The sequence below is a fragment of the Thalassophryne amazonica genome, chromosome 6 (assembly GCF_902500255.1).
Source record: "Thalassophryne amazonica chromosome 6, fThaAma1.1, whole genome shotgun sequence".
Lineage (NCBI taxonomy): Eukaryota > Metazoa > Chordata > Actinopteri > Batrachoidiformes > Batrachoididae > Thalassophryne > Thalassophryne amazonica.
The window spans coordinates 40,205,354-40,229,518 of NC_047108.1; the positions used below are offsets into that span (position 1 = coordinate 40,205,354).

A 24,165-nucleotide genomic window follows, 5' to 3' on the forward strand; every position below is an offset into this window, starting at 1 on the left:
AGAATATCTCTGAAAAGGTAATAATGGGCAAATATTGTTACCTCTAACAAGAGAACAAGGTCAAAATTATTATTCTTAATCCAGACTGGATCTTTGTGATTTCATAAAGAACAATTGCTAAAGTCGTTAGAGGAAACTCGTTTGAAGCCAATTTGTAATGCTACAAGAATCAGCTCTTCCTTAACCAAATACTCCATCTTGTTGCAACAGTGTTGCCGTAGTCTGCCACCTCGACAGATCCTGCTTTCAGACACATGTACCCTCCTCTGTCAGCTGGCAGATGTTATAACACATTTATGTGCTTAAAAAAACTGAAGATGCATATATGTCCAGCACCAAGACCTCATTAAGGGCAGCAAACGGCTGCAAACATGCACGGAGTATCTGAAAGGGTGACGCATGGGTTCAGGGCTGAGATGTGTCAGGTCGGCAGACTGGCAGTGACTCAGCTTTGTCCCAGCTGTCGTCTTGGTGTGTCGTGCTTAAGTTTGTCAACAGGGGTACAGATCAACCAGTCAAATCTATGTCAATTTCTTCATATTCCTCACATTTAACAAACAATATACCTGTTAAGTCAACTATGCCTTTAATATAAATTTATTTAAAAAGACATTTGTGTGAAGTGCCTCAGGGCAGCTTTGTTGTGATTTGGCATTATATAAATGAAATAAATTGAAATATTTGCTAGCTTTCAATTACTGACAAATTTTCATTGAAATATGAGTTCAAATGCGTGGAACAGGTATAAAAGTAAATGCAGGATGGGTAACCCCAGTGCTGTTGTCTTATCACTGCCACCTTGTGGTGAAAGTCAATCTTAAGTAACTCACTGGGCCCATGAAAATTCAGTAAGGTATATCTTCTATAATACATTCAAAATCTAAAGCAGAACTCTACTAGTCTATACTAAGGAACACCTAAATATCTAAAAAAAAAAGAAAAAAAAAAAGTAGATCCACTTTGGTGCCTGGTCTTGAGAACCAGGGATGGTAGGTTGAAAAGCTTTTTTTACCCATCTCTCCCTACACACCTAAGTGGCTCAAGAATATGGACAGCATGTATATAAGTGATATTTACACAATCAGGGTAGTAAACAACATATACAAGAAATATAGTTACTACATAATATTATAGGAGTTAGCTCCTGAAACCTAAGTGTTCATACAGGAGAAGATTGTAGTATACACCTAGTCTGTAGACTTGTAAAACTAAATTATAACTAGTAGGCTAAGCTATAAATATGGTTATGTTATTATAGAAACAGAAGCTATGATGTAATATTTTTTAGGTTTCTATCTAAAGTTCACCCTGCTAGCTATAGGAAGACAAAATCCATACTCTACATGCTGCTCTACATACATGGTGTTAGTTCGCCATCCTGCAGTGTAAAGTGGATGAGTCTACAACTCCCCCTGGAGGAGACACCGGTCCATCTGAGGTTACTTCCCTATCCAAGGCCAGTACCATTTACAGCAGGGTGGACTGGGACTATGCAGACTGGAATTCAACACTGGTCTATGTACTGTTTGTGCAACTCCTATACCTCCGTGCCACCTACTCGACCGGCCCAGGTGTAGCCCAGACCTTGCACAAGTGAGTCAAACCAGCACGGGTTAATTTTAAGGAATAATTAAAACCAATTAAATGATACATTAAAGGTTCAAGATGACTCACTGATAACATACTAAATTTAACGTACCTTTCAAGCAACTTACAAGAACAACCACCATTATGTTGACATCATGAACAGAATTTGTACAAGTATTGAATATTCTTTTAAGCTGTTTATACAGTACTAATTCACAAACAGCCAAGTCACTTTCCAATCCCTTTGAACACCACTTAATTCACAGATTTTCATTGAGAAGCTGATCGGACAGTGATGGGAGATAATGTTATGATACTCGAATGAATGAATGAATGAATTTGTTTCAAAGAAAGAAAACATGAAAAAAAACCACAAGTGAAATATGTCAATCAATAAATGATGTTCAAAAAGGAGTAGGAAGACGTAAATGAATAGATTCCTACTCTCTTTACACTGTTCATATATTAAAGTAAATGACAACACCACCGCACAAATCCAAGCTATTTACAGACTAAAACTTGGTATTAAGAATGAGTGGTAACAACTTAAAAAAGTAATCCTGGAGAAACATTATTATGCTCCCTAGAGTGATGTAAATAATCTTTACCTGTCAGATTTAGGATTCTCCATTCATCAGCCATTCATATTCTCCTGGTATATTTTACACTCCCTGCTTAAGAAAGTGATGTCTGGGTACAGGACTTGTCCAAACATGGTTCCATCACCATTTCAAAATGTCTCCCAATTATTGCTTGATGCAATTAGTATTGGACGTAAAAGAAAGAAAGAAAGAAAGAAAGAAAGAAAGAAAGAAAGAAAGAAAGAAAGAAAGAAAGAAAGAAAGAAAGAAAGAAAGAAAGGAGAAAAAAAATGAAGTTGCACAGTCCTTCGGCTGCTCCCTTGTTTTCACTCAGTGTCACCACAGCACATCCAAGATGGATTGACATGTTGATTTGGAACAAGTTTTACACTGGATGCCCTTCCTGATGCAACTCCACATTACCCTTTCTGAGAAAAATTGGGATCATCAAGATTGGGAGAATGTATATTAATCTCTTCCCCTGTGATCATAGCACATCCTTCCATCCTTTAAAAATATTATGTATAGATGTCTGAAAGGAACTTTCTCCAGATAAAACTGGAGTTGCATCATTAAGGGCATCCAGCATAAAACTTGTGCCAAATCCCAATGTGGCTCTGTGTTGGTTGCGCTGTGGCGACCATGAACAAAATGGAGCAGCTGCAAGGCAAATGACAATGAGGTCTGAAAGGAACTCCCTTCTGAATAGGTAAGGCTGCACCTCTGGCTTTCATTGAAAATTTGGAGTAATATATTAGACATCAACACCTGACCTTATTGTGCCCTGTAAAACAAATAAATAAATAAATCTGCTACCTTTGCCCCCCTTTACAGGTTTTTTTTAAGTCCATTAACATTCCACATACAAAATACCACTTCGTCCACCGCCTTTCCTTTGTCAAGACTATCTTGCATTGAATCAATAGATTTTGTCAAGGCTCGAGGATGCATGGCACAAAAATGTGGGAGGGCACAAAATGCAGACTCGAGGGCCAGGCGTTGTAAGTAAAAAGATAATCTTTATTGTTTTCACAAGCAGGGATATGGGACACGGGAAGGCAGGCAGCGAAGCAGAGGCACAGATAACTACTAGGCAAAAACGTGGTCAAGAGACAGGTTGGGTTCAAAAACACTGTGAGATACTGTATCAAAGGCAGAGGCAAAATCAAGGTCAGGTAAACAAAGCAAGGTCGAAACATACTGAGGCAGAACACCGAACACACAAACACAACGAACTGGCAGGGGAGTGAAGAAAGTGAAGGCCTTAAATACACAGGTGGGGTAATTAGGTTGACAAGGTGCACAGAAGAAAGTTCTAGAAGGGAGGTGTGGTGGGGTGAATCCAAGAGAAGGGAAGAGATGCAAGAGAGTGAGGGAGTGATCAAGGCAGACAAAGATGAAACAGGCAGGTGCAAGAGTGTAAGTGAACACACGTGGAAAACAGAGACAAAGATGAAACAGGTATGTGCAAGAGTGTAAGTGAACACATGGGGGGGAACAGAGACAAAGATGAAACAGTCAGGTGCAAGAGTGTAAGTGAAGGACATACAAACGGAGAACAAGTGACTACTGAAATCAGTGACTACTAAGATAACAAACTAAACACATGGCTGAAGTCTAAAAGATAATAAACATAAATTAACCTATAGATAAATAGCATAATTGCATAACCGAAAACAAAACCCAAGACAACTGTATAAAGTGTAGCACAAAAAAGGAATGAAACAATGAAAGACTACATAATATGAGCGAAGCGTCGCGCAGCGGCGTGAAGCTCACTCATGGTACAGGGCGTCCTAAACAGGAGTGCCAATTTTCAAATCCACAGTAAAACAGGAAATGTTCAAATGTCATACACTTCCTGGATTGACAGACGAGATCCCATGGAATGTCGCGGGAACTCAGTGGTAAGCTCACACTCAAACAGGAAGTGCCAATTTATCAGTCACAGTGAAACAGGAAATGTTCAAATGTCAAACACTTCCTGGCAAGGGTGGAGCTAGAGCGGAGGGTGGGGTTCCTGAAATCTGATTGGACACAGATGATTGACATGTCACGGCACCACACGTCTGGTTCAAAGAGCTGCATTTTCAAATCAGTGAGTCACATTGACTGCTAGGTTCCTCCTGTCCTGTAGTTTGTGCTGTGTACCACAAAAAGTTCTAATCCACCTTAGTAGAAAAAGAAAAATGTTTACTTCAGGTTTGAACTGAACATGTTGTTTGAACTATGGACTTCAAATCACACCAAACTTATATTGGTGAGTAAACGACCGTATTTTATGTCAGAAATGAGGTCCAGGTTGTTAAAAGCAGCATTTCTCCTTTAATTCAGGTGGCTTATTGTTGTTGGCTTATTAGTGCAGCAGATGACTGAAACAATCCTTCAAATGGTGATACAAGCATCAAATTCAGCACAAATACAGCTGGAGCAAAATTAATGGAGCAACTTTAACTTTTGACCCCTGTACAAACTGAAACTGACCTTTGTCACCATTCTTGCTGCTTTTACCTCATAACTACATATCATTCAGTCACAGATTGCCCAAACTATACCTTTTTGGAATCTTTATGATCAGGCAAATAATGTGGTGTAGTTTTCTATATGATTGGAGCATCTTTTAATTTAAACCAGGGGTGGGCAACTTGTTCCAGAAAAGACCAAGAGGGTGCAGGTTTTCTTTGCAGCCACTGACTCCACCAGGTGATTTCACTGATTAATATCACCTTGAGCAGATGGAATCAGTTAATCAGTGAAATCATCTGGTGGAGTCAGTGGCTACAAAGAAAACCTGCACCCTCTTGGCCCTTTCTGGAACAAGTTGCCCCAGTGTGATTCTTCAATTGAACCCTACCTCGCTGTCTATTGAAAATTCAAGTGAACAATCAGTTTTTTTAAAGAGTTAATGTCTATGGATTATTTGTGCAAAATTTGATGCTTGTATCACCATTTGCAGGATTCCACTCTAAATATTCTCTTATCTGCTGCACTCAGGGTCGGACTGGGAACAAATTTTGGCCCTGGCATTTTTCCTCTGGACCAGCCCACTATTGGCCCGACGAATCCACCCCCAAACACGCACACCCACCCGTCCATACCGAACCCCCAATGAACAAATACTATACACCTAAACACCATGAACACACACCTAAACACACACCTTCACTGTCATTTCATATTGATCATAGTACAAAACGCGGACCCGGCGCCACGAGGGGGCGTCCTGATAACATTAAAGGCAATTACATATTTTGACGAAATTATAAGTTTAAATGACTATATATATATATATATATATATATATATATATATATATATATATATATAAACATGAGGTTTATGTCACAGAAATCCTACTTTACAATCACACTGCAGTCATTGGTAAATTATTTCCTTTTGCATTTATAATAAACATTTGTATTTATTTAGTGTTTGTTTTTCTGGTTGAAATAAGATATAAATAATCTACCAGACTTCAAAAAATATACAAGTTTCCATGTTATTTTATTTGTCTAAAAATAAATGTCTGAGGTTCCTTATGTTAAACAAGAAATTATCTAATCTGAAATAACAGGTGGTTTTAATACAGATGAAAGGTTTCTAAAGAACCATTTATTGATTTATTTACCTATTTTAATTACAAGTGTTCTAAACTTTTTTAACAGTAATCAGAAATTTTGAGGTAACAACAACAAAAAAACATTTCCAATGATTTTTCTTCAGAAAACTGCTCTCTAAATGAGCAGTCCTGTCACACATTAATGTTTTGTACAGATCAGTGGTTTCTGCACCACTATTGGACAGTGCCAAGGTACATCACAGCTCAGAGTGTCGAAAGTTGGCGCACCTCATCTCAACAGAACACCGGCTCTGTGGTATGCAGGAGATCACTTGACCGAGGGTCTATACGTTCAAATAATAATTTTAAAAAATACTGTCATCACTCTTCACTCTTGGTCAGTCTCTTACAACGGTGCAACGTAAATACACGAGCTTTACAGGAGCGCACGTCTCCTCCGGTGCGCACTATTTTTTGGGGGGGGGGCGACCCCGCCCTCATCACCCCCTTAATATTTTTTTTTTTCTGGCGCCGGGTCTGACAAAACGGAAGCAAATGCACACAAGCGGAAAAAAGTTTTTGTGTCTCCAAAGTGTGTGTGTGTGTGTGTGTGTGTGTGTGTGTGTGAGAGAGAGAGAGAGAGAGAGAGAGAGAGAGAGAGAGAGAGAGAGAGAGAGAGAGAGAGGGGAGTAATGTGTAACCACTGCTAGGATTCACACAGCAGCAAATTAAGGAGCTGAAGTCCATAGCTGTTGCATTTAAAGATTAATACAAGTAAAGCACAGTTAATTAAGATAAAAGAAACGACTCCAACCTTGTATCAGTAGAAGAGCGGAGAGAAGTCCAGGCGCCGAGGAGTCAATCCATCCACAGGGGCGGGAGCGGCCGCCTGCTCTTCCTGCAATCTGATTGGCCACCATGTTCGCTTCTCCATTGTCATTGGCTGTTGGTCATGTCAATCATTGTGCTTGATGTAAGTCTCCGTTGTGTGATCAAACGGAAACAAAACTGAAACCTAGAATATGACTGCGCCGTGTATGAAACATTACAGAACTTTTATTTTGACACAAATTCAGGAAGTGGCTCTGCAGCTGCGCCGATTAAATGCTGTAGCTTCACCGATCACGGACTTTCCTCGTGTTGACAGCAGTGCGCGGTTCGAGAACACAATATATTTCCATAATCTCTATAAATATGGGACGGCCGGCCCACGCACGTCTAAACATGCAGCGGCCCACCGGGCAAATGCCCAAAATCACAGATTATCAGTCCGAGCCTGGCTGCACTATATATAAGATGTAAGATGCTGCCCCTCAGTGTTACTCAATTGCCCTCAAAAGTATTGAAACATTTTGTATTTCACACTTTTTAATTTGTTTATTCCATTTTAAATACATTTTTTTTTTCTAAAATTAGCTTCCTTAACTCAACCTGAAAGCAAGTCTCTACAACTGCTATAAATTAATTAAAAATATAAAATCCAGCTTCCTGATGAAGTGGTGTAGAGGAGGATTTTCTTAAAAAGAAGACCTGAAAGTTCAGCTACAATTTGACAGAAAGTAGATGTTGTATGGCTGGGGGGCCTGGCTGCCTTTTTGTTTCTGTCTTTTGTTTTTCCTTCCAGGTGGCTTGCATTTGGGACTGAGTGGCTGTGTTGCTGAGGTTATCAGGACCTCACCCTGATCACCTGCGGCTCGTCAGGACTCACAGCTGAGGTGCATCTATATGGATTGGAACATGGTGGCATTTAAGACTGGAGTATACAGTGTGTATTTGCCAGAGACTCGACCTTGTGACCAGACGGGTGAGATCGTCGTCTTGGGAGCCATCTCATCATCAGTGGATGCAGAGAACGTCCAGGGTTTGATGCACGGTCTGTGAAAGAGGAGGGAGTGAGGTCTCACGCTCGTCAGCACACTTCCTGAGGTACGTTAGATTTTGTGACTAACATTTATACAGTCAGTAAATGTGGTGTCCCTCACACCTTTTTATATTGAGCTGTATGTTAGTCATGTATCGGCTTCCACTGCAGTGGAGTTTTGTGAACTGGATGTTCCATGCCTGCAGGTTGGGAAGCTGATTAGTAATCAAGCCAGGAAGTGTTTGCTGTTTGTACACCTTTAAGTGTTCTCTCTGTGTGTAGAGTGTGGACTCACATAATGGTTCCTTCTTTCACAGACTCGGTTTGTTGCGGCCACCTGGGGGGTGTCGGCGGGGTCCTTGGGTCCGAACAGCTTCTGGCTCCGGACCGTTAGCGCTGCTGGGAGCGCACCACGCCAGACCGCACTTTCTTTTGTTATTTTTTGTATCACTGTTATGTATTAAATTCAGTTAGCCTTTGTACCATGCTCTGCTTATTTCATACTGGGTCCTTCAAACGCTGGTCGGTTCTCCGAGCTGCGTCCGACACATAACAGTAGATTTGAGATGAAAGCCTAGATTTGATGTTTTGGTCAAAGAAACTTTTGTATTTCTTCATAACTGATGTAAACAAAGTCCAAGACATATTCAGTGACTTGGAAATGTTCATGTTTCCATCCCCTGACTTGTCTAAACAAAACTGGCAATAAAACTGATTATTATTTACAGGTTTTATCAAGTTTTAGAGATTTGCTTTCAGTTTGAGTTTGAGGAAGATAATTTTAGAAATTTAAATTCTTTTTTTTTTCGTATTTCTTGTATTTAATGTATTTAATGACATAAACAAATTAAAATGTGTGAAATTCCAAGTGTTCCATACTTTTGGAGGGCACAGTATCCTAACCTTTTGATGAGTGCAAAATGAGTGTGGTATTATTACTGTTTTGTTTAAGAATGTTTAATTTTCACTGTTGCTGCACTTTATGTCAAATCATAGTCATATCGTATATCATATTGATATGAAAATTCAGTAAGGTATATCTTCTGTTATACATTCTAAATCTAAAATGGAACTCTCCTAGTGTTTACTAAGGTACACCTAAATATCTTTAAAAAAAAAAGAGAGAGTAGAGCCACTTAGGTGCCTGGTCTTGAGAACCAGGGATGGTCGGTTGAAAAGCTTTTTTTATCCCATGGGAACTCTCCCTACCCACGTAAGTGGCTCAAGAATATGGACAGCATGTATATAAGTGACATTTACATGACAATTTATATGACAATAAAGAGATACGATAATTTGGCCATATTGTACAGCCCTACTGTCAGCTAGTCACATGACTAAAGGAAGAAAAACAGAAAATACAAAACACACAGGAAACAAAACCAGAGACTACAGAATACTGAACAGAAAATAAATGATGAACTCAGAATGAAACTATAACTAGAAAAACATACTGTGGAGAGGAGCGACCCCCCCATGACAGATTTCTCTAGTTTCCTTGAGCTTCCTTATGCTGCCAGTTGAAGACATTTTGGCATTAAGAATAACAAGCAAAGAAATTTTTCACTTCTTGGGTGATTCTTTAACTACGGGCACTATTGGCCTTGTAAATGTCATTTCCACCACACCATTGCCTTACAATATAAAGCGCCTTGGGGCAACTGTTTGTTGTGATTTGGCGCTATATACATGTACTCTGATGTCACTGTTTATCTCCATAGAAACTACCCAAACAATCTTTCATACAAACTGTTTAAAGGGACATTACAGTGTTGTGGTGGAAATTACGGCAATAGTGTGGGACAACTACATTTTGTTTAAAAAAATCACAACAGTTGTATGACATTGAATACCCCTATTATGTTTTGATTATTTTACTGATATTTTATTCAGAGATATTTTAAAACATTAGAAAAAATGTTTCTTTACCATTCATTTTTATCATTGAATATCAAAAGTCTGGGTGTGGGACAAGCACAAAACGGCAATATTTACATATAATGATGCTGAAAAAAGGTGAAAAAGTCATCATAGACTACTAGAACAAAGTTCTTAACACACTTTCATTGCAAAGATAACTATAAAAGTGTGAAATTTCCCCTTTTTTCTGTTTTTCATACAATATGATCAAAGGACATAATAAGTGCCCGTAGTCTAAGAATCACCCTCTTATTTTAAGCAACAGTACAGGGTTGTGTTGCATTTTTTATTTCAAAATTCTCCACATTTTCTATTGAGGCCAGGTCAGAATTGTAGGCAGGTCTGCACCCATACCCACTTCAGAATGCAGGTTTGCTTTGTCTTACTGAAAAATGCATGGATGTCCCTGAAAAAGATGTGAAGGCAAAATTTGCTGCTCTAAAATCCCATTGTACTTTTCTGCAATAATGCAATAATACAAAACCGTAGCCAAAGACACTGACACAATCCCATACCATGACTGGCTTTTGGACTTGTTGCTGATAACAGTCTGGATGGTCCTTTTTGTCTTTGGTCCGGAGCACACAGTGTCCATTTCTATTAAAAAAAAAAAAAATCTACAATACTGATTCCGCTGACCACATTTCCACTGTGAAATTTTCCAACTCAGATGCGTCAGAGCCCAAACACGTCAATGCCACTTCTGAACAAGTTTAACATAAGGCTTCTTTTTTGCACAGTAAAGTTTGATGTACCATTTATGAATTTATGAGGGTTGTCTGACAAGTTCGGCCTCCAAAGCAATTGTTTCAATCAAGTATAAGATATTGAAGTGAACTGGTATGAGAATAATCCTTATCGACTATGAGTGTGCCTACAATTTCAGGCATGTGCAGAATGGCCTTTGACATAATACATGCAAGCAGTAGCCTGTAAAAACTGGTGACATACCTGGACATGTGTTTGGACCAACGTGCGATTATTGAATTCCTCACAGTGGAGGATTGTGCACTCATGCACATTCATCGAGGAAAGAGTGTTGTGACACAGTTATACTAATGATGCACAGGTGCAAACAGCTGTGTGCTGCTGGTGGTGAGAGCATACACCTCGTTCCTTCACCAACAGGATGCAAAACTTGTCCGGCACTGGGATAAGCATGTATCTTGCTTGTTCATGAAATAATCATTGAGGAGGTGGAACTTTTCACTAATTCCTTGTCCATGTGGTCATATCAGCTGCTGATGAGTGAGGATTCTTGGTTGAGTGCTATCTGAGGGATCAGAGATCAGGTGGTCAGCTTAGGTTTGCACCCTTGCCCTTTATGCACTGAAATTCTTTCAGATTCCTTGAATCATTTAATGATATTATGCACTATGGAAGGATAAATATACAAATCCCGCCCAGTCTTTCTTTGATGAACATTCAATAATTTTCTCATACATATTGTTGACAAACTGGAGATCCTCTGCCCATCTTTGCGCCTTAAAGACTCAGCCTTTTGTGGATCCTGCTTTTGAACCAAATCATGATACAATCACCTGTGTAAAATAACATACCACATACTTATTTAATTTTGTTAACCTCGTTACAAGCCCTATACTGCCTCAGTCCCTATTTTTGGAATGTGTTGCAGGCCTGAAATGCAGGAATGGATTATATTAACAAATGAAATGAAGCTGGAAATGAAGCATGGAATATCTTGGGGTAATGCTATCAACATTGAAATAGAAGTCAAATGTAAGAATCACTGCAGTTTATTTTTTAATTTGCATTTTCTATTTTCCAACTTTTTCTCATTTGGGGTTGTATTTTTGGACACATAGAATGCAGTACTATAGTGCCTCTTCCAGCCTTATGACCATTTAATATATATATATATATATATATATATATATATATATATATATATATATATATACACTCAACAAAAATATAAACGCAACACTTTTGGTTTTACTCCCATTTTGTATGAGATGAACTCAAAGATCTAAAACTTTTTCCACATACACAATATCACCATTTCCCTCAAATATTGTTCACAAACCAGTCTAAATCTGTGATAGTGAGCACTTCTCCTTTGCTGAGATAATCCATCCCACCTCACAGGTGTGCCATATCAAGATGCTGATTAGACACCATGATTAGTGCACAGGTGTGCCTTAGACTGCCCACAATAAAAGGCCACTCTGAAAGGTGCAGTTACCAGTCAGTATCTGGTGTGACCACCATTTGCCTCATGCAGTGCAACACATCTTCTTCGCATAGAGTTGATCAGGTTGTCAATTGTGGTCTGTGGAATGTTGGTCCACTCCTCTTCAATGGCTGTGCGAAGTTGCTGGATATTGGCAGGAACTGGTACATGCTGTCGTATACGCCGGTCCAGAGCATCCCAAACATGCTCAATGGGTGACATGTCCGGTGAGTATGCCGGCCATGCAAGAACTGGGACATTTTCAGCTTCCAAGAATTGTGTACAGATCCTTGCAACATGGGGCCGTGCATTATCCTGCTGCAACATGAGGTGATGTTCTTGGATGTATGGCACAACAATGTGCCTCAGGATCTCGTCACAGTATCTCTGTGCATTTAAAATGCCATCAATAAAATGCACCTGTGTTCTTCGTCCATAACAGACGCCTGCCCATACCATAACCCCATCACCACCATGGGCCACTCGATCCACAACATTGACATCAGAAAACCGCTCACCCACACGACGCCACACACGCTGTCTGCCATCTGCCCTGGACAGTGTGAACCGGGATTCATCCGTGAAGAGAACACCTCTCCAACGTGCCAAACGCCAGCAAATGTGAGCATTTGCCCACTGAAGTCGGTTACGACGACGAAATGGAGTCAGGTCGAGACCCCGATGAGGACGACAAGCATGCAGATGAGCTTCCCTGAGACGGTTTCTGACAGTTTGTGCATAAATTCTTTGGTTATGCAAACCGATTGTTTCAGCAGCTGTCCGAGTGGCTGGTCTCAGACGATCTTGGAGGTGAACATGCTGGATGTGGAGGTCCTGGGCTGGTGTGGTTACACGTGGTCTGCGGTTGTGAGGCTGGTTGGATGTACTGCCAAATTCTCTGAAACGCCTTTGGAGACGGCTTATGGTAGAGAAATCAATCAATCAACTTCAATCAACTTTTTTCTTATATAGCGCCAAATCACAACAAACAGTTGCCCCAAGGCGCTCCATATTGCAAGGCAAGGCCATACAATAACCATGAAAAACCCCAACGGTCAAAACGACCCCCTATGAGCAAGCACTTGGCCACAGTGGGAAGGAAAAACTCCCTTTTAACAGGAAGAAACCTCCAGCAGAACCAGGCTCAGGGAGGGGCAGTCTTCTGCTGAGACTGGTTGGGGCTGAGGGAAAGAACCAGGAAAAAGACATGCCGAGAAGAAATGAACATTCAATACACGAGCAACAGCTCTGGTTGACATTCCTGCTGTCAGCATGCCAACTGCATGCTCCCTCAAATCTTGCGACATCTGTGGCATTGTGCTGTGTGATAAAACTGCACCTTTCAGAGTGGCCTTTTATTGTGGGCAGTCTAAGGCACACCTGTGCACTAATCATGGTGTCTAATCAGCATCTTGATATGGCACACCTGTGAGGTGGGATGGATTATCTCAGCAAAGGAGAAGTGCTCACTATCACAAATTTAGACTGGTTTGTGAACAATATTTGAGGGAAATGGTGATATTGTGTATGTGGAAAAAGTTTTAGATCTTTGAGTTCATCTCATACAAAATGGGAGCAAAACCAAAAGTGTTGCATTTATATTTTTGTTGAGTGTAGATTAGTTAATGCTCAGTAGTTTCACATTTAGCTGAATATTTACAAACATCAAGTTACATATTTAGCTAAATGTTGAGACAAATATGCACATTAATAAAGAGCTAATTGTTTCTGCCTGAAAGACAGATTACTAAAGTGTCTAATATCAGACATTTAGCATGTCAGGGTGTGTTTATTCAAACTTGCAATCCATGGATAAGCGTTACATTGTAGCCTGCTGTCTTTTGATGTCAATTTCAACTGCAATTTCAGGGGCACTTCTAAAATCTAAAAATAAATAAATAAAATAATTTTTAAAAATGGCTGTTTGTGCAAAATTTTGTGGGTTTTTTTGGGTGGTTTTGCTCAAAGGGGGTCTCACCCGGGGAGTAATTCATTGTAGAACCGCCACTGCTCTCCCCCTTCCCCTCCAATAAATCTGTTTCCATGTAACTAATTAGACAGAAAATATATTTCACACACTTCCAAAAATACACGTTCTTTTCACTTTTGTGTTGTATTTGGAAATTAAGTAACATAGAATGACAACCATTGTTTTGTGTACATTTTTATGACAACAACAACAATAATAATAATAATTCTGATGATGATTAGGATACTCTAAATAAATTAATATATTATATACAGATATAATACATATACAGACAGTAGGAATGGACGTTAATTTCAACAGGGTCCTCAAACGTTCCACAGTGATTCAAGCTGCATATTCATTCATAACGTCAGTGAATAAAATTAAAATCATTTTAACAAATAAACACTAAAACAAACACCATCATTTGATGAAACGTCATAGAATAAATATAATAGCAGACGCTTCGTTCTGACTAAAAGCAGCCAATTAGTGCTCGTAAATGTGAACATATTCTCTTCACTCCCACATATCTGGAGACAACGTGACACAGAATAAGAATCATACTGATTTGTGTGCATTTTTTCGGCGCAAGCTGCGTATCTGTGCTGTTAAATGTGAGTTTACGGCGACGAGGTTCAAATGCGCGTTCCCGCGAAGCAGGGGTGCTGAATTCGGCACAACACCTGTCATATCTGACCACTTCATAACGTTTGACCGGAAGTGCCTCTCTTTGTGACGTCACGTGTGTTACTTTATGCTTTTGTTCTTTGTGCAGTTTCACTTTAGTTTGAGTCAGTCTGTAGTTTGTGTGGCAGTGTGTGTGTTTAAACCTGCAGCAGTCTGTGTTTTATCTCTCAGTCTGACGGTTTTATTCATATTAACTGATAAGTTATTTGACTGGTGAAGTGAGAATTTGGTTCTTAACGTCAGACGAAGTTGCGGTTTGAGGATTTTTCGTGGATTTTGAGAGTTAATCAGCCGCCTGATCGTCACTTCACAACACAACAGGTAAATTATTCAAACATTTAATGATCTGTCTCAGAGGAAATCATGCAGAAAAACAGAAGTTGGCTGGATTTCATGAAACTTTCCAGAAGTGAAGAACAATCATAAAAACGTGGACCCATAACATTTTTTCACTCCATAAAACGTTCTGAACAACTTTAGACAATTTTTAAAATGATCCACTTTTGGCCATGTTTGCAGTCTCTGCATTGAAATATAGTAAAAAAGGCGATTTTGAAAGTGAATGTTCTCAATTCTCGACGCCTGTATTTCTGTTCCCTGTGTACCAGAATTTAGGAAATATATTTTTCTAAATGTTTTTAGTGTCTGTAGCGTGGCATATTGCAGTGTAAATTAGCAAAGTGACCTTTTTCTGACAATGTCAAATTCTCCAGTTACTGTCTGAAAGGAAATTATGGTGTGTGTGTGTGTGTGTGTGTGTGTGTGTGTGTGTGTGTGTGTGTGTGTGTGTGTGTGTGTGTGTGTGTGTGTGTGTGTGTGACCGACTCCGATTTTGATGAAATTTTCACCAAATATCCTTCAAGTAGATTGATTTAGGAATGACAAAGTTAGTTTTTCCATGAGGCAAAATTTTACTTGAATTTTGGTCAGTTCAAAATTTAATGTCAAAAAGGCCTCAGATTGTGTTAGTATAAAAATATAGCAAAAATGACCAACTTTGACATATCGATTCTCAATTCTCAACAGGTAGACAAAAAAGTGAGTGTGATTCCTCATATGGGGTGCCAGTGACCTTCAAAAACCACTGTTTGTTCTGTGGCATATTTCCTTATATTTCTGTAATTGACACTTTTTAAATCCTATATAATGCAGCAGATAAGAGAATATTTAGAGCAGAATCCTGCAAATGATGATACAAGCATCAAATTCAGCACAAATACTCCTTAGACATTACTATTTTAAAATAACCAATGAGACACCTGAATTTTCAATAGGCAGCCAGGTAGCGGTCAATTGAAGAATTACACAGGCATCAAACTTTAAAATGCTCCAATCATGTTGAAAACTACACCACATTATTTGTCTGATAATAAAGATTCCAAAAAGGTATAGTTTGGACTATCTATGACTGAATTCCATTGAGTTATGGGGTAAAACAGCAAAAATGGTGAGAAAGGTCAATTTCAGTTTGTACAGGGGTCAAAAGTTAAAGTTGCTCCAATTTTGGTAAAAAATTATGCAAATTATTGGTTGAGTTAATCACATTTTTTTAAAGGAATAGTTTGCGCCGTTATGCTTGGTTATCATCTTACAGGGTAACATATGTCACATGTCATAGAATCCAATGGACGTCGACCTTGTTTGACCTTTACTTTGGACACCAAGCATTCAACACTGTCAAAACTATTCCATTTATTTATCTGTGTCTCATGTCAAGATGTTTGCTCATTGTGTGTTGTTGACTGTCTGAACCCACAAACTGTGTAAATTTGACTGAAATGCAGTCTTTGTGATTATTTTCTGTCTCTCCAGTCATGGCCTGTAGAAGTGCCCGTCTGCTTGCGATGGGCTACTATGTTTATGATGAAGACACTGAGTCCTACAAGAGGACCGTTTGTTACAGAGAGACCCTGGTCAGGTACGTGATCTGCTTCTGTGGCTCTAACTTTAACTCTGATATTCTTTTGGCACTCTGTTTCTTTTCTTTGTCCTCATTATAATTCCTTATGTTGTGTATCCGTGTTTCTCTGTCGCCCCTTCCAGGAATTTCAAGAAGAGGAGGGACACTCATCGTACGGCCGTCAGCCACAACGCCAGCAGTGATTCTGCTGACGTCATGACCAACCTTAACCAGTATGACGATGACCTGGAATCATCTTCCTGTGAAGGTCACTCACAGGCAGACACACACACGCACACACACACACACACACACACACACACACACACACACACACACACACACACACACACACACACACACACACACACACACACACACACACACACACACACCTGAATCATTATTATTATTATTATTATTATTATTATTATTATTATTATTATTGTTGTTGTTAGTAGTATTTTGTGACATTTTAAACTTTATTACAATACTAAAAATCCAAGAGTTTTTTCTCGTTTATTTTGAATGGCCTCTCATGGCCCTCCTGCAGTACCTTCTCGGTCCACCAGAGGGCAGTGGCCGACACACTGGGGACATAGTACAGAGTCCTGTGACACTGAGAGGTCTCTCTGTGTGGTTTCTTTGACAGGTGGGGACTCACTCCTCCACAAACCGGACCCCACCAGGAGGAAACCAGCAGCCTCCACCAGCTCCACTGATGCTCCACGTCATGGATTTGGTGCCAGGATTTGGATTACTGCCTTCACTTTGATGGGTGAGTGTGAGCCAATCAGCTTCCATCTCAGGTGCATCCTGTGCTTCCTTGATGAATTGTGTTTGGTGATTGGATGCGTTGGATGATTTTTAGCAGCTTGGTGGATTCAGCAGATGTTTGCTTTCTCCTCCCTGTTTTTTTTTTCCAGCTCTTTGGCACCTCCTGCCCACAGTGCCCAGCTTCCACATGATCGGTTCAGCTGTCACTCATCCTGGTGACCTCAGCACCACCAAGGCTCCATCTGTGAAGGTAGACTTCACCTGCAAACACCTGCAGCTCACTGCTGATTTGTGTGTTGGTTAAAGTCATGCAGATTAAATATAATTTATATTTTTAAGACAAGACTGTCTCTTCATATGTCTTGTTACTGTCCACCCACCCAACAGAGTCCATCTTCAGAAGCTGGTCCTGGTCTTGACCACGTCGAGCTCAGCCCGGAGCTGAAAGAGGCTGCTGAGAGGTGGCTCATGGACCGAATCAAGGTACGTGGATATACATGTTGTGTCCATACCCGGGTGGATCTGTAAATTGACACATTTTAAAGTAAAAACACCAAATTTGCACACACATTGTTTTAGATATCATGCCAAGCTCAGTTTTATTAATTTATTTATTTTTTTAAATCAATGTAATTGTGGCTGGAATGGATTCAGTGTCAGACAACAACACTTCATTAGTCTCTGTATGACATCTACTACTATAAGCAACAGATTCATCATCATGACAGCAGCCTGTACTCAAAGTTCTTGAAATGGACCAATATCTCCACCTGGTGGAGATTTAGCATTAATGCAGGTACAATACAGTTTCACCAAGAGCTCTAGTTTAGTAAAAGACAGATCATTTTGAAGATCTTCTGGACCTGCATGGTGGCTGTCTCAGATTTTGCTATTTGCTGAAGATGAAAACTGAATTTGAAATTATCTTCTTCTTCTTAAATATCAAACAATGTGTGTGCAAAATTTGGTCCTGTTACCATAAAACGCACAAATTTTAGTCATTCATTTCTTGTGTGGGTTAGCGACGTAGGGATGGGACGGAGTGTAATTTTAAACTTTGTGTGTGTATGTGTGTGTGTGCACATTTGGTCATTTATTGTATGTTGTATATTTTTCAGGAGCAACGTGAGGCTGATCAGCGGCGCTGTGAACGCCCGATTGCAGACAGAATGGCTGACTTTGCTCTGGAGCCTCTAGGTTGGATTACCCCCCCCAAATATCTGAGTCATGCGACTTCATTCTTCAGTATTTCAAAATATCTGTTTTCATGCCACACTGAAATATTAAAATAAGAATAGAAACGTATCAATATTCCAAAGTCATAGTTCATTAAAATACATCAAAATATGCCTAAACACTCGTTTATTACCTCGCGTGCGAGTTGCCCTGTTAGCGTCCGTATAGCCCCTATGTTACAGAGCTGGATCGAGTCTAAAAGTACATTTTAGGGGTTTATTCCAGTGATACTTTCCAGCTGTGGACATGCTCCATATTTGACCATTTCCCAGATGTACTGGAACAATTGCAGGTGTTTTTATAGCAAATCAGGATAAACAAAAAAGCGACATTAATATCGCTCACTTTCCTTCTAAGTTACACCTGCAATAACGTATTGATGTGTTTTCATGAGCTTTAACTGAGCTCTTCATATCTTCATGTGAGCGGGCCCCCTCATGGAGGCCACCATGTTGGTACAGTAGCCCAGAAGGGACATACTTACCCAGTACAGTGAATTTCTCAGCACACCTGGAATATTGAAGGGTTGCTAACATGAAGGCTAACGCATTTACATTAAATCAATGTTGTTGTTTTTTAATCCTCTGTAGGTGCCACTGTGGTCCAGTCCAGATCGTCTGAGACCCACCACTCTCAGTCCACGTGCAGGACCCTCTTTGGATTTTCTCTGTGGTGTCGCTCTCAGAGTCCACGAGTTGCCATTCAGGTATATTTATTTATTTATTTGAAAATTTTGTTTCGTGTTTCACTCTGTCTGTGTCTCTGAAGATCTTCTTGTCACGATTATCGATTGTTTGCTGCTGGGTCTAAATGGTTCTTTGTCTTCTTTCAGGGCTTCCCGGAGCTGCTCCCGGGGAGGTGCTGGCCATTTCAGGGTCATCAGGGGACTCTGGTCGTCGCTCTGTCGCACCCCGTCAGGATGAGTCACGTGACTTTGGACCACCTGCCGAGCTACAGCTCCCCCAGTGGACGCATTGACTCGGCTCCCAAAGATTTTGAGATCTATGTGAGTGATCACGATCTAGAAAAGAAGCGTGGAACTCCATGACTGATTTATTTACCAACGGAAATGTTCATTTTTTCCGTCTCTAGGATATCCTGTTAATGCATCACTGAGTAACTTGATATGTAACCGATCTGTTGGAACCCTGTTTAATTCACAGACGTACTAAAGCGGCGCCATCAGATGGCAAAAAGTTTGACACTTTTGGCTGCTGACAAAATTTGGAAAATTGCGGCTGGTATGCTATGCTAACGCTTAATCCAACCCTGAATATACTGTCGACAGCATTATTGTGATTTAGGGGAGGTGATGGTCTAGTGGTTAAGGTGTTGGGCTTGAGTCTAGAAGATCATGGGTTCAAATCCCCACCTGACTGGAAAATCACTATGGGCCCTTGGGCAAGGCCTTTAATCCCCTATTGCTCCCGCTGTGTAGTGAGCGCCTTGTATGGCAGCACTCTGACATCGGGGTGAATGTGAGGCATAATTGTAAAGTGCTTTGAGCCTCTGATGCAGATGGAAAAGCGCTATATAAATGCAGTCCATTTACCATTTTCTTTTCATGAAAAGGAAAAACAAATTTGTTTTAAACTGCGAGTGACCTCAGAACACAGTGAGGTGCTTTCTTTAGATAGTTTAATGCTAATGCTCAAGCTAACAGGGGCCTAGCTTGGCGTTTAGCTAACATTCAGCAACTTTTCACTAGGAATTTTTTTTTTTTTTTTTGGTAAATGTGCAAAAGGAGAAGAAATGATAAAGAAAGTGATTCATTATAAACTTGCAGATAATCATTCCATTAAAATCACATGGAATTCTGCTTTTTGAGCTCTTGTTGTTGTGCTAATTAGCATGAGGGTTAGCTGCAGAGGTCTCTGTTCCACACGTTGTTTCTGCGTTTCTGGTCGGTCCCACAAGTTTTATTTCTAACATGTTCCGCTCCGTCTTTCTCAGGGGATGGAGGACAAGGACGACGACGGGACTCTGCTGGGCAAGTTCACGTACGACCAGGACGGAGACCCGACACAGACGTTTGAGCTGCCTGTAAGTTTGAAGAAACATCTAAAGATCTGGTTGCACTTTGTTGTCTAGATATTTGAACTGCACACATCCTAACAGCACTTTTCTCTGCTCCTCTGTTCTTCTCTCCACCTGCAGAAACCCAGCGAGGTCCATCGCTACGTATCCTTACGTGTGCTCAGCAACTGGGGTCACGCAGAGTACACGTGCGTGTACAGATTCCGTGTGCACGGAACGATGGACGTCACATGATGTTTGAAACACAAGACTGTTTAAATCCTGTAAATAATAAATTGATTTAAATGAAGAAAAACTTGTTCTTTATTTCAGCCACTTTAAACAGAAGTTTAACTCCTTCTTGGCAAAACTGGAGCCTTTCTGACAAACTCCTCTGGACTCATATGAAGAAATAAAACAGGTTCCAGTAACTGAAGAGCTGCTGATACAAATCCCATCTGTGTCTTCATCAGTTAAAAAAAAAAAAAAAAACGTAGAAAAAAGTGACTCTGGTGTCAGATGAAAAGCCACCATGTAAAAGTTTTCCTTGACTGGATTTGGAACAATTTTGAGGCGGTTTACGAATAAGTAACATTTAATAACAAAAATACTCTATAATATTTACAATCCTTCTCTGCCCCACTCTGTAAAGCTGGACAAGTGACGCAACACACAAAAGTTGCACAATATAGTTTCTCAAACAGCCACAAAAGCCTGTAACTCTTTTAGAGTCATCATGGGTTCTTGATGGCTTCCCTCACTGGTCTCTGTTCAACAGATTTACCAGTTTGATGGGTATCACACATAATTAGTGACTTAGAAATGTACATGTGTCCATCCCCTGACTTTAAAAGAAAACTGGCAGTAATTTAAAATAAATAAATAAATAAAACGTCAAAATACTTATAAGCTATGAAAATGAAAGCTGTGTAAAAAATTTAATTAATCAAAGGCTCATAAATTTTTAAATTGTTGTAATTAACCCCTTGAATTAAATCTGAAATTCTACACTACAAGCATGTTAGCTTCATTTTCATTTAAACTCCATTCTGGTCATGCACAAACTCTTGTTCAAATAAGGTGATTATTAAAGGGGTCTTTGTTGTGTTGAAGTCAGGTTTAACTACGTTTTATGTTTTCATGCGTTTAAGGTTTAGCGTTAAATATCTCAAAAGTCACACAATTCTGTGTGTGTGTTTTCAGACATTCTCCCGCTGTAATCATCACTGAGGACAGACAAGGCTCATTTTAGACCTAGGTGACATATGTAACAGAAATAGTCCTCAAAGTGCATTGTGGTGGTTTACAGAGGCAACTGTTGTGAAAGTGACGTGACACGGACCCACAACAGGGGGCGTTAATGAACGGACAATGGATAAGCCAAAAAGTAACAATTTAATGTTGTGAATCGCACAACAACGTACAGACAATAACAATATGGTGGACTGTTAATCATACACCAGGTGACGTGTGGGCAGGCTCGACGATAGAAGACGCCTGGAGAGAGAAGAGCTGGATCCCCACACACCAACAATGTGCATGTGCAGACTAATTAGGAAACAAGGTGCAGGTGTGGAGGGAAGATTCCAGAAAGGGGGCGTGGCTCATGAACAAAGACACAATGTTGTGCAAGACAGTGAGGGAAGAGAGCACAAGGTGGAGAGAAGAAAATACAAAGATGTGTGAACAGGAGTCAAGAGTGTGACTAAAGGGAGTGAGCACAGTGGCGTGATGTAATAGACAAAGACAATGGAACAGGTGCAAGAGTGTGAGTAAATGGAAACAAAGCAAACATAAACAAGGTGGGAGACAAAGACATGGGGCAGGTGTAGTGAAGTAACATAAATAACTGGGCATGAGACAAGGAGCAAAGACTTGATGGGAGGTGCAGAGTGTAAACAAATGGCAAAAGCAGAACAGAGCTAAAATGGGAATCAGGGGCAGAATATAACACAATAGGAAACCAGACATGAACATGAGAACTGAAAGAAGACAAAGATAAAACTAAACTGGACTGACTAAGAAAACAGAGTGGTTAAACAAATTACAAAATAAAACAGACTGAGATCAACAAAACCTGACACTAAAGCACAACAGATAATATAACAAATGAGAAGAACAAAATAAACAAGTGGTAAACAATGAAAACACAAACTGGCTAAAACAAGGATGGAACAGGACAACGGCTAAAGTATAAAAGTAGCAAAGAAACAAAGTGACAAAGCAAAATACAACATAGCAGAAACACATGATGAAAATAAACTATTAATAAATCAAAGCGGGAACAGAAGATGCCGCAAAGAAAGGGGCAAAAAAGGGATCAAAGCCTGGAACAGGGCCGGTCATGACACTGAGTACAACAGGATTTTTAACATACAGAGATCTTGATTGGAAGAGAAGAATATGTAAGAGCTAGAATAGATGAAGAGGAGCAAAAGTGGGCTTCCAATTTACACCAGGATAAATTGGGAGATTCCACCCAATGACGTATTGTGTGAATGTGTGTTGCCCAGTAAGAAAATTGCAAACTGAGTAATACAAGCCCACTGCTAAATTTACACATCTTTGAAGCAATAATTTACAGATCTATGGAGGTCTCACACCCTAAATAAAGGAGCTAATCATTTTATCCAAAGAATCAAAAAAGTATGTTGGCAAAAATAAAGGAATTGATTGAAACAAATAAAGAAATCTAGACAAAATGTTCATTCTAACAGCATTAATCCTCCCAATTAGAGAAATGGGTAACACATTCCATCTCTGAAGACCAGATTTAGTTTTGGCAGTAAGTGGCGTTAAACCGGCAGACAACAGGCGTGAAAATGTATGCATCACTTCAATACAGAGATACCTGAAACCAGAATGGGAGATATTAAATGGCAAATCAGTTAGCTGGAGTTGCAGAGCTACTGCATTAATTGTATAACATGTAGGCAGTGGCTATTTTGCCGGATACGGCAAACACGCACCTAGCGATATTTGACTGGATCTCCTCACTGATTGGCTAGTTCAAATGACATCATCATAGAGGGTATTTAAACATGGCGGAGCCCACGGCATGAGTGTTGGTGCTAATTTTTCATCTTTAAATGCCATTTTGGGTGCCATTAAGTCTTTTGAATCGGAACAGAAAATCACCTACTGGTGGAGGGATTCTCGGAGGCTAAAAGCAGCTCAAAAATGTGGCATAGCCGTGCCTGAAATTATTTCCACCGCCGTGCCCAAAATGACTTCCACCGGCACTTTTTGCCACGTGGTGGAAATAATTTCGGGCACAGTGAAAATAATTTTTGCAGTCTTGGTAATTTTCTGTGTTGAGTGGGGATGATAAACAACTTCATTTTTTTATTTGGCCTTAAGTGCCCTCATTTTGTGTAGCTAACATGATAAAACATTCAAAATGCCATGGTAAACAGAAATAATCTCTTAGATTTGTGATTTCCAAAACCTGCAAATTCAAGACAGAATATAAACGAAAATACAGAAGTCGTCGACAAAACGAAAATACAGAAGTCCACGTCGGCACGTGTGTTTATCCTGTTTTTTTCTCTGTCACTGTCATGTCTGCAAAACCTTCGATCAGTCCACCCCTGAAAATAATGAATGGTAATATATGCCAATTTTCAATAATGGAAATCACCAATATCGAGCTACAATCATGAATGTGAAATAAGGAAATCTTAAACTCTGATCACCTTTAACTTCCCACCCGACCGTGGCCGTTCTGTTGTGAATAAATTTAGACAGCCGGCAAAACAACGCAAGCTGCGTACGGTGAAATATTGTCCAGTTCAACTTTGCCGGAGCTGATTTCATCACAGGTTCTGGTACGGATGACGTCATTTGACTTAGCCAATCAGATAGGAGATCCGGCA

At 39.9% G+C, this 24,165-nt stretch overlaps 1 protein-coding gene across 1 annotated transcript; it reads left to right on the plus strand.

The window, feature by feature from the left end:
* Window positions 1-14,485: 14,485 nt before the first annotated feature.
* Window positions 14,486-20,545, plus strand: LOC117511448 (SUN domain-containing protein 3-like). The gene is made up of 11 exons (XM_034171472.1): window positions 14,486-14,682; window positions 16,174-16,279; window positions 16,405-16,529; window positions 16,914-17,039; window positions 17,188-17,288; window positions 17,426-17,521; window positions 18,157-18,235; window positions 18,865-18,980; window positions 19,107-19,280; window positions 20,228-20,317; window positions 20,432-20,545. The coding sequence occupies exons 2-11, from the start codon at window positions 16,176-16,178 to the stop codon at window positions 20,543-20,545; spliced, it is 1,125 nt and encodes a 374-aa protein (XP_034027363.1). The 5' UTR covers window positions 14,486-14,682; window positions 16,174-16,175.
* Window positions 20,546-24,165: the final 3,620 nt, after the last annotated feature.

Bases quoted from the DNA above. Each gene is read 5' to 3' on its own strand.
- LOC117511448 (XM_034171472.1), top strand. From the start codon at position 16,176: ATGGCCTGTAGAAGTGCCCGTCTGCTTGCGATGGGCTACTATGTTTAT. The intron at 18,981-19,106 runs GTATATTTATTT...GTCTTCTTTCAG, and splicing joins GTCCACGAGTTGCCATTCAG to GGCTTCCCGGAGCTGCTCCC. The intron at 20,318-20,431 runs GTAAGTTTGAAG...CTCCACCTGCAG, and splicing joins CACAGACGTTTGAGCTGCCT to AAACCCAGCGAGGTCCATCG.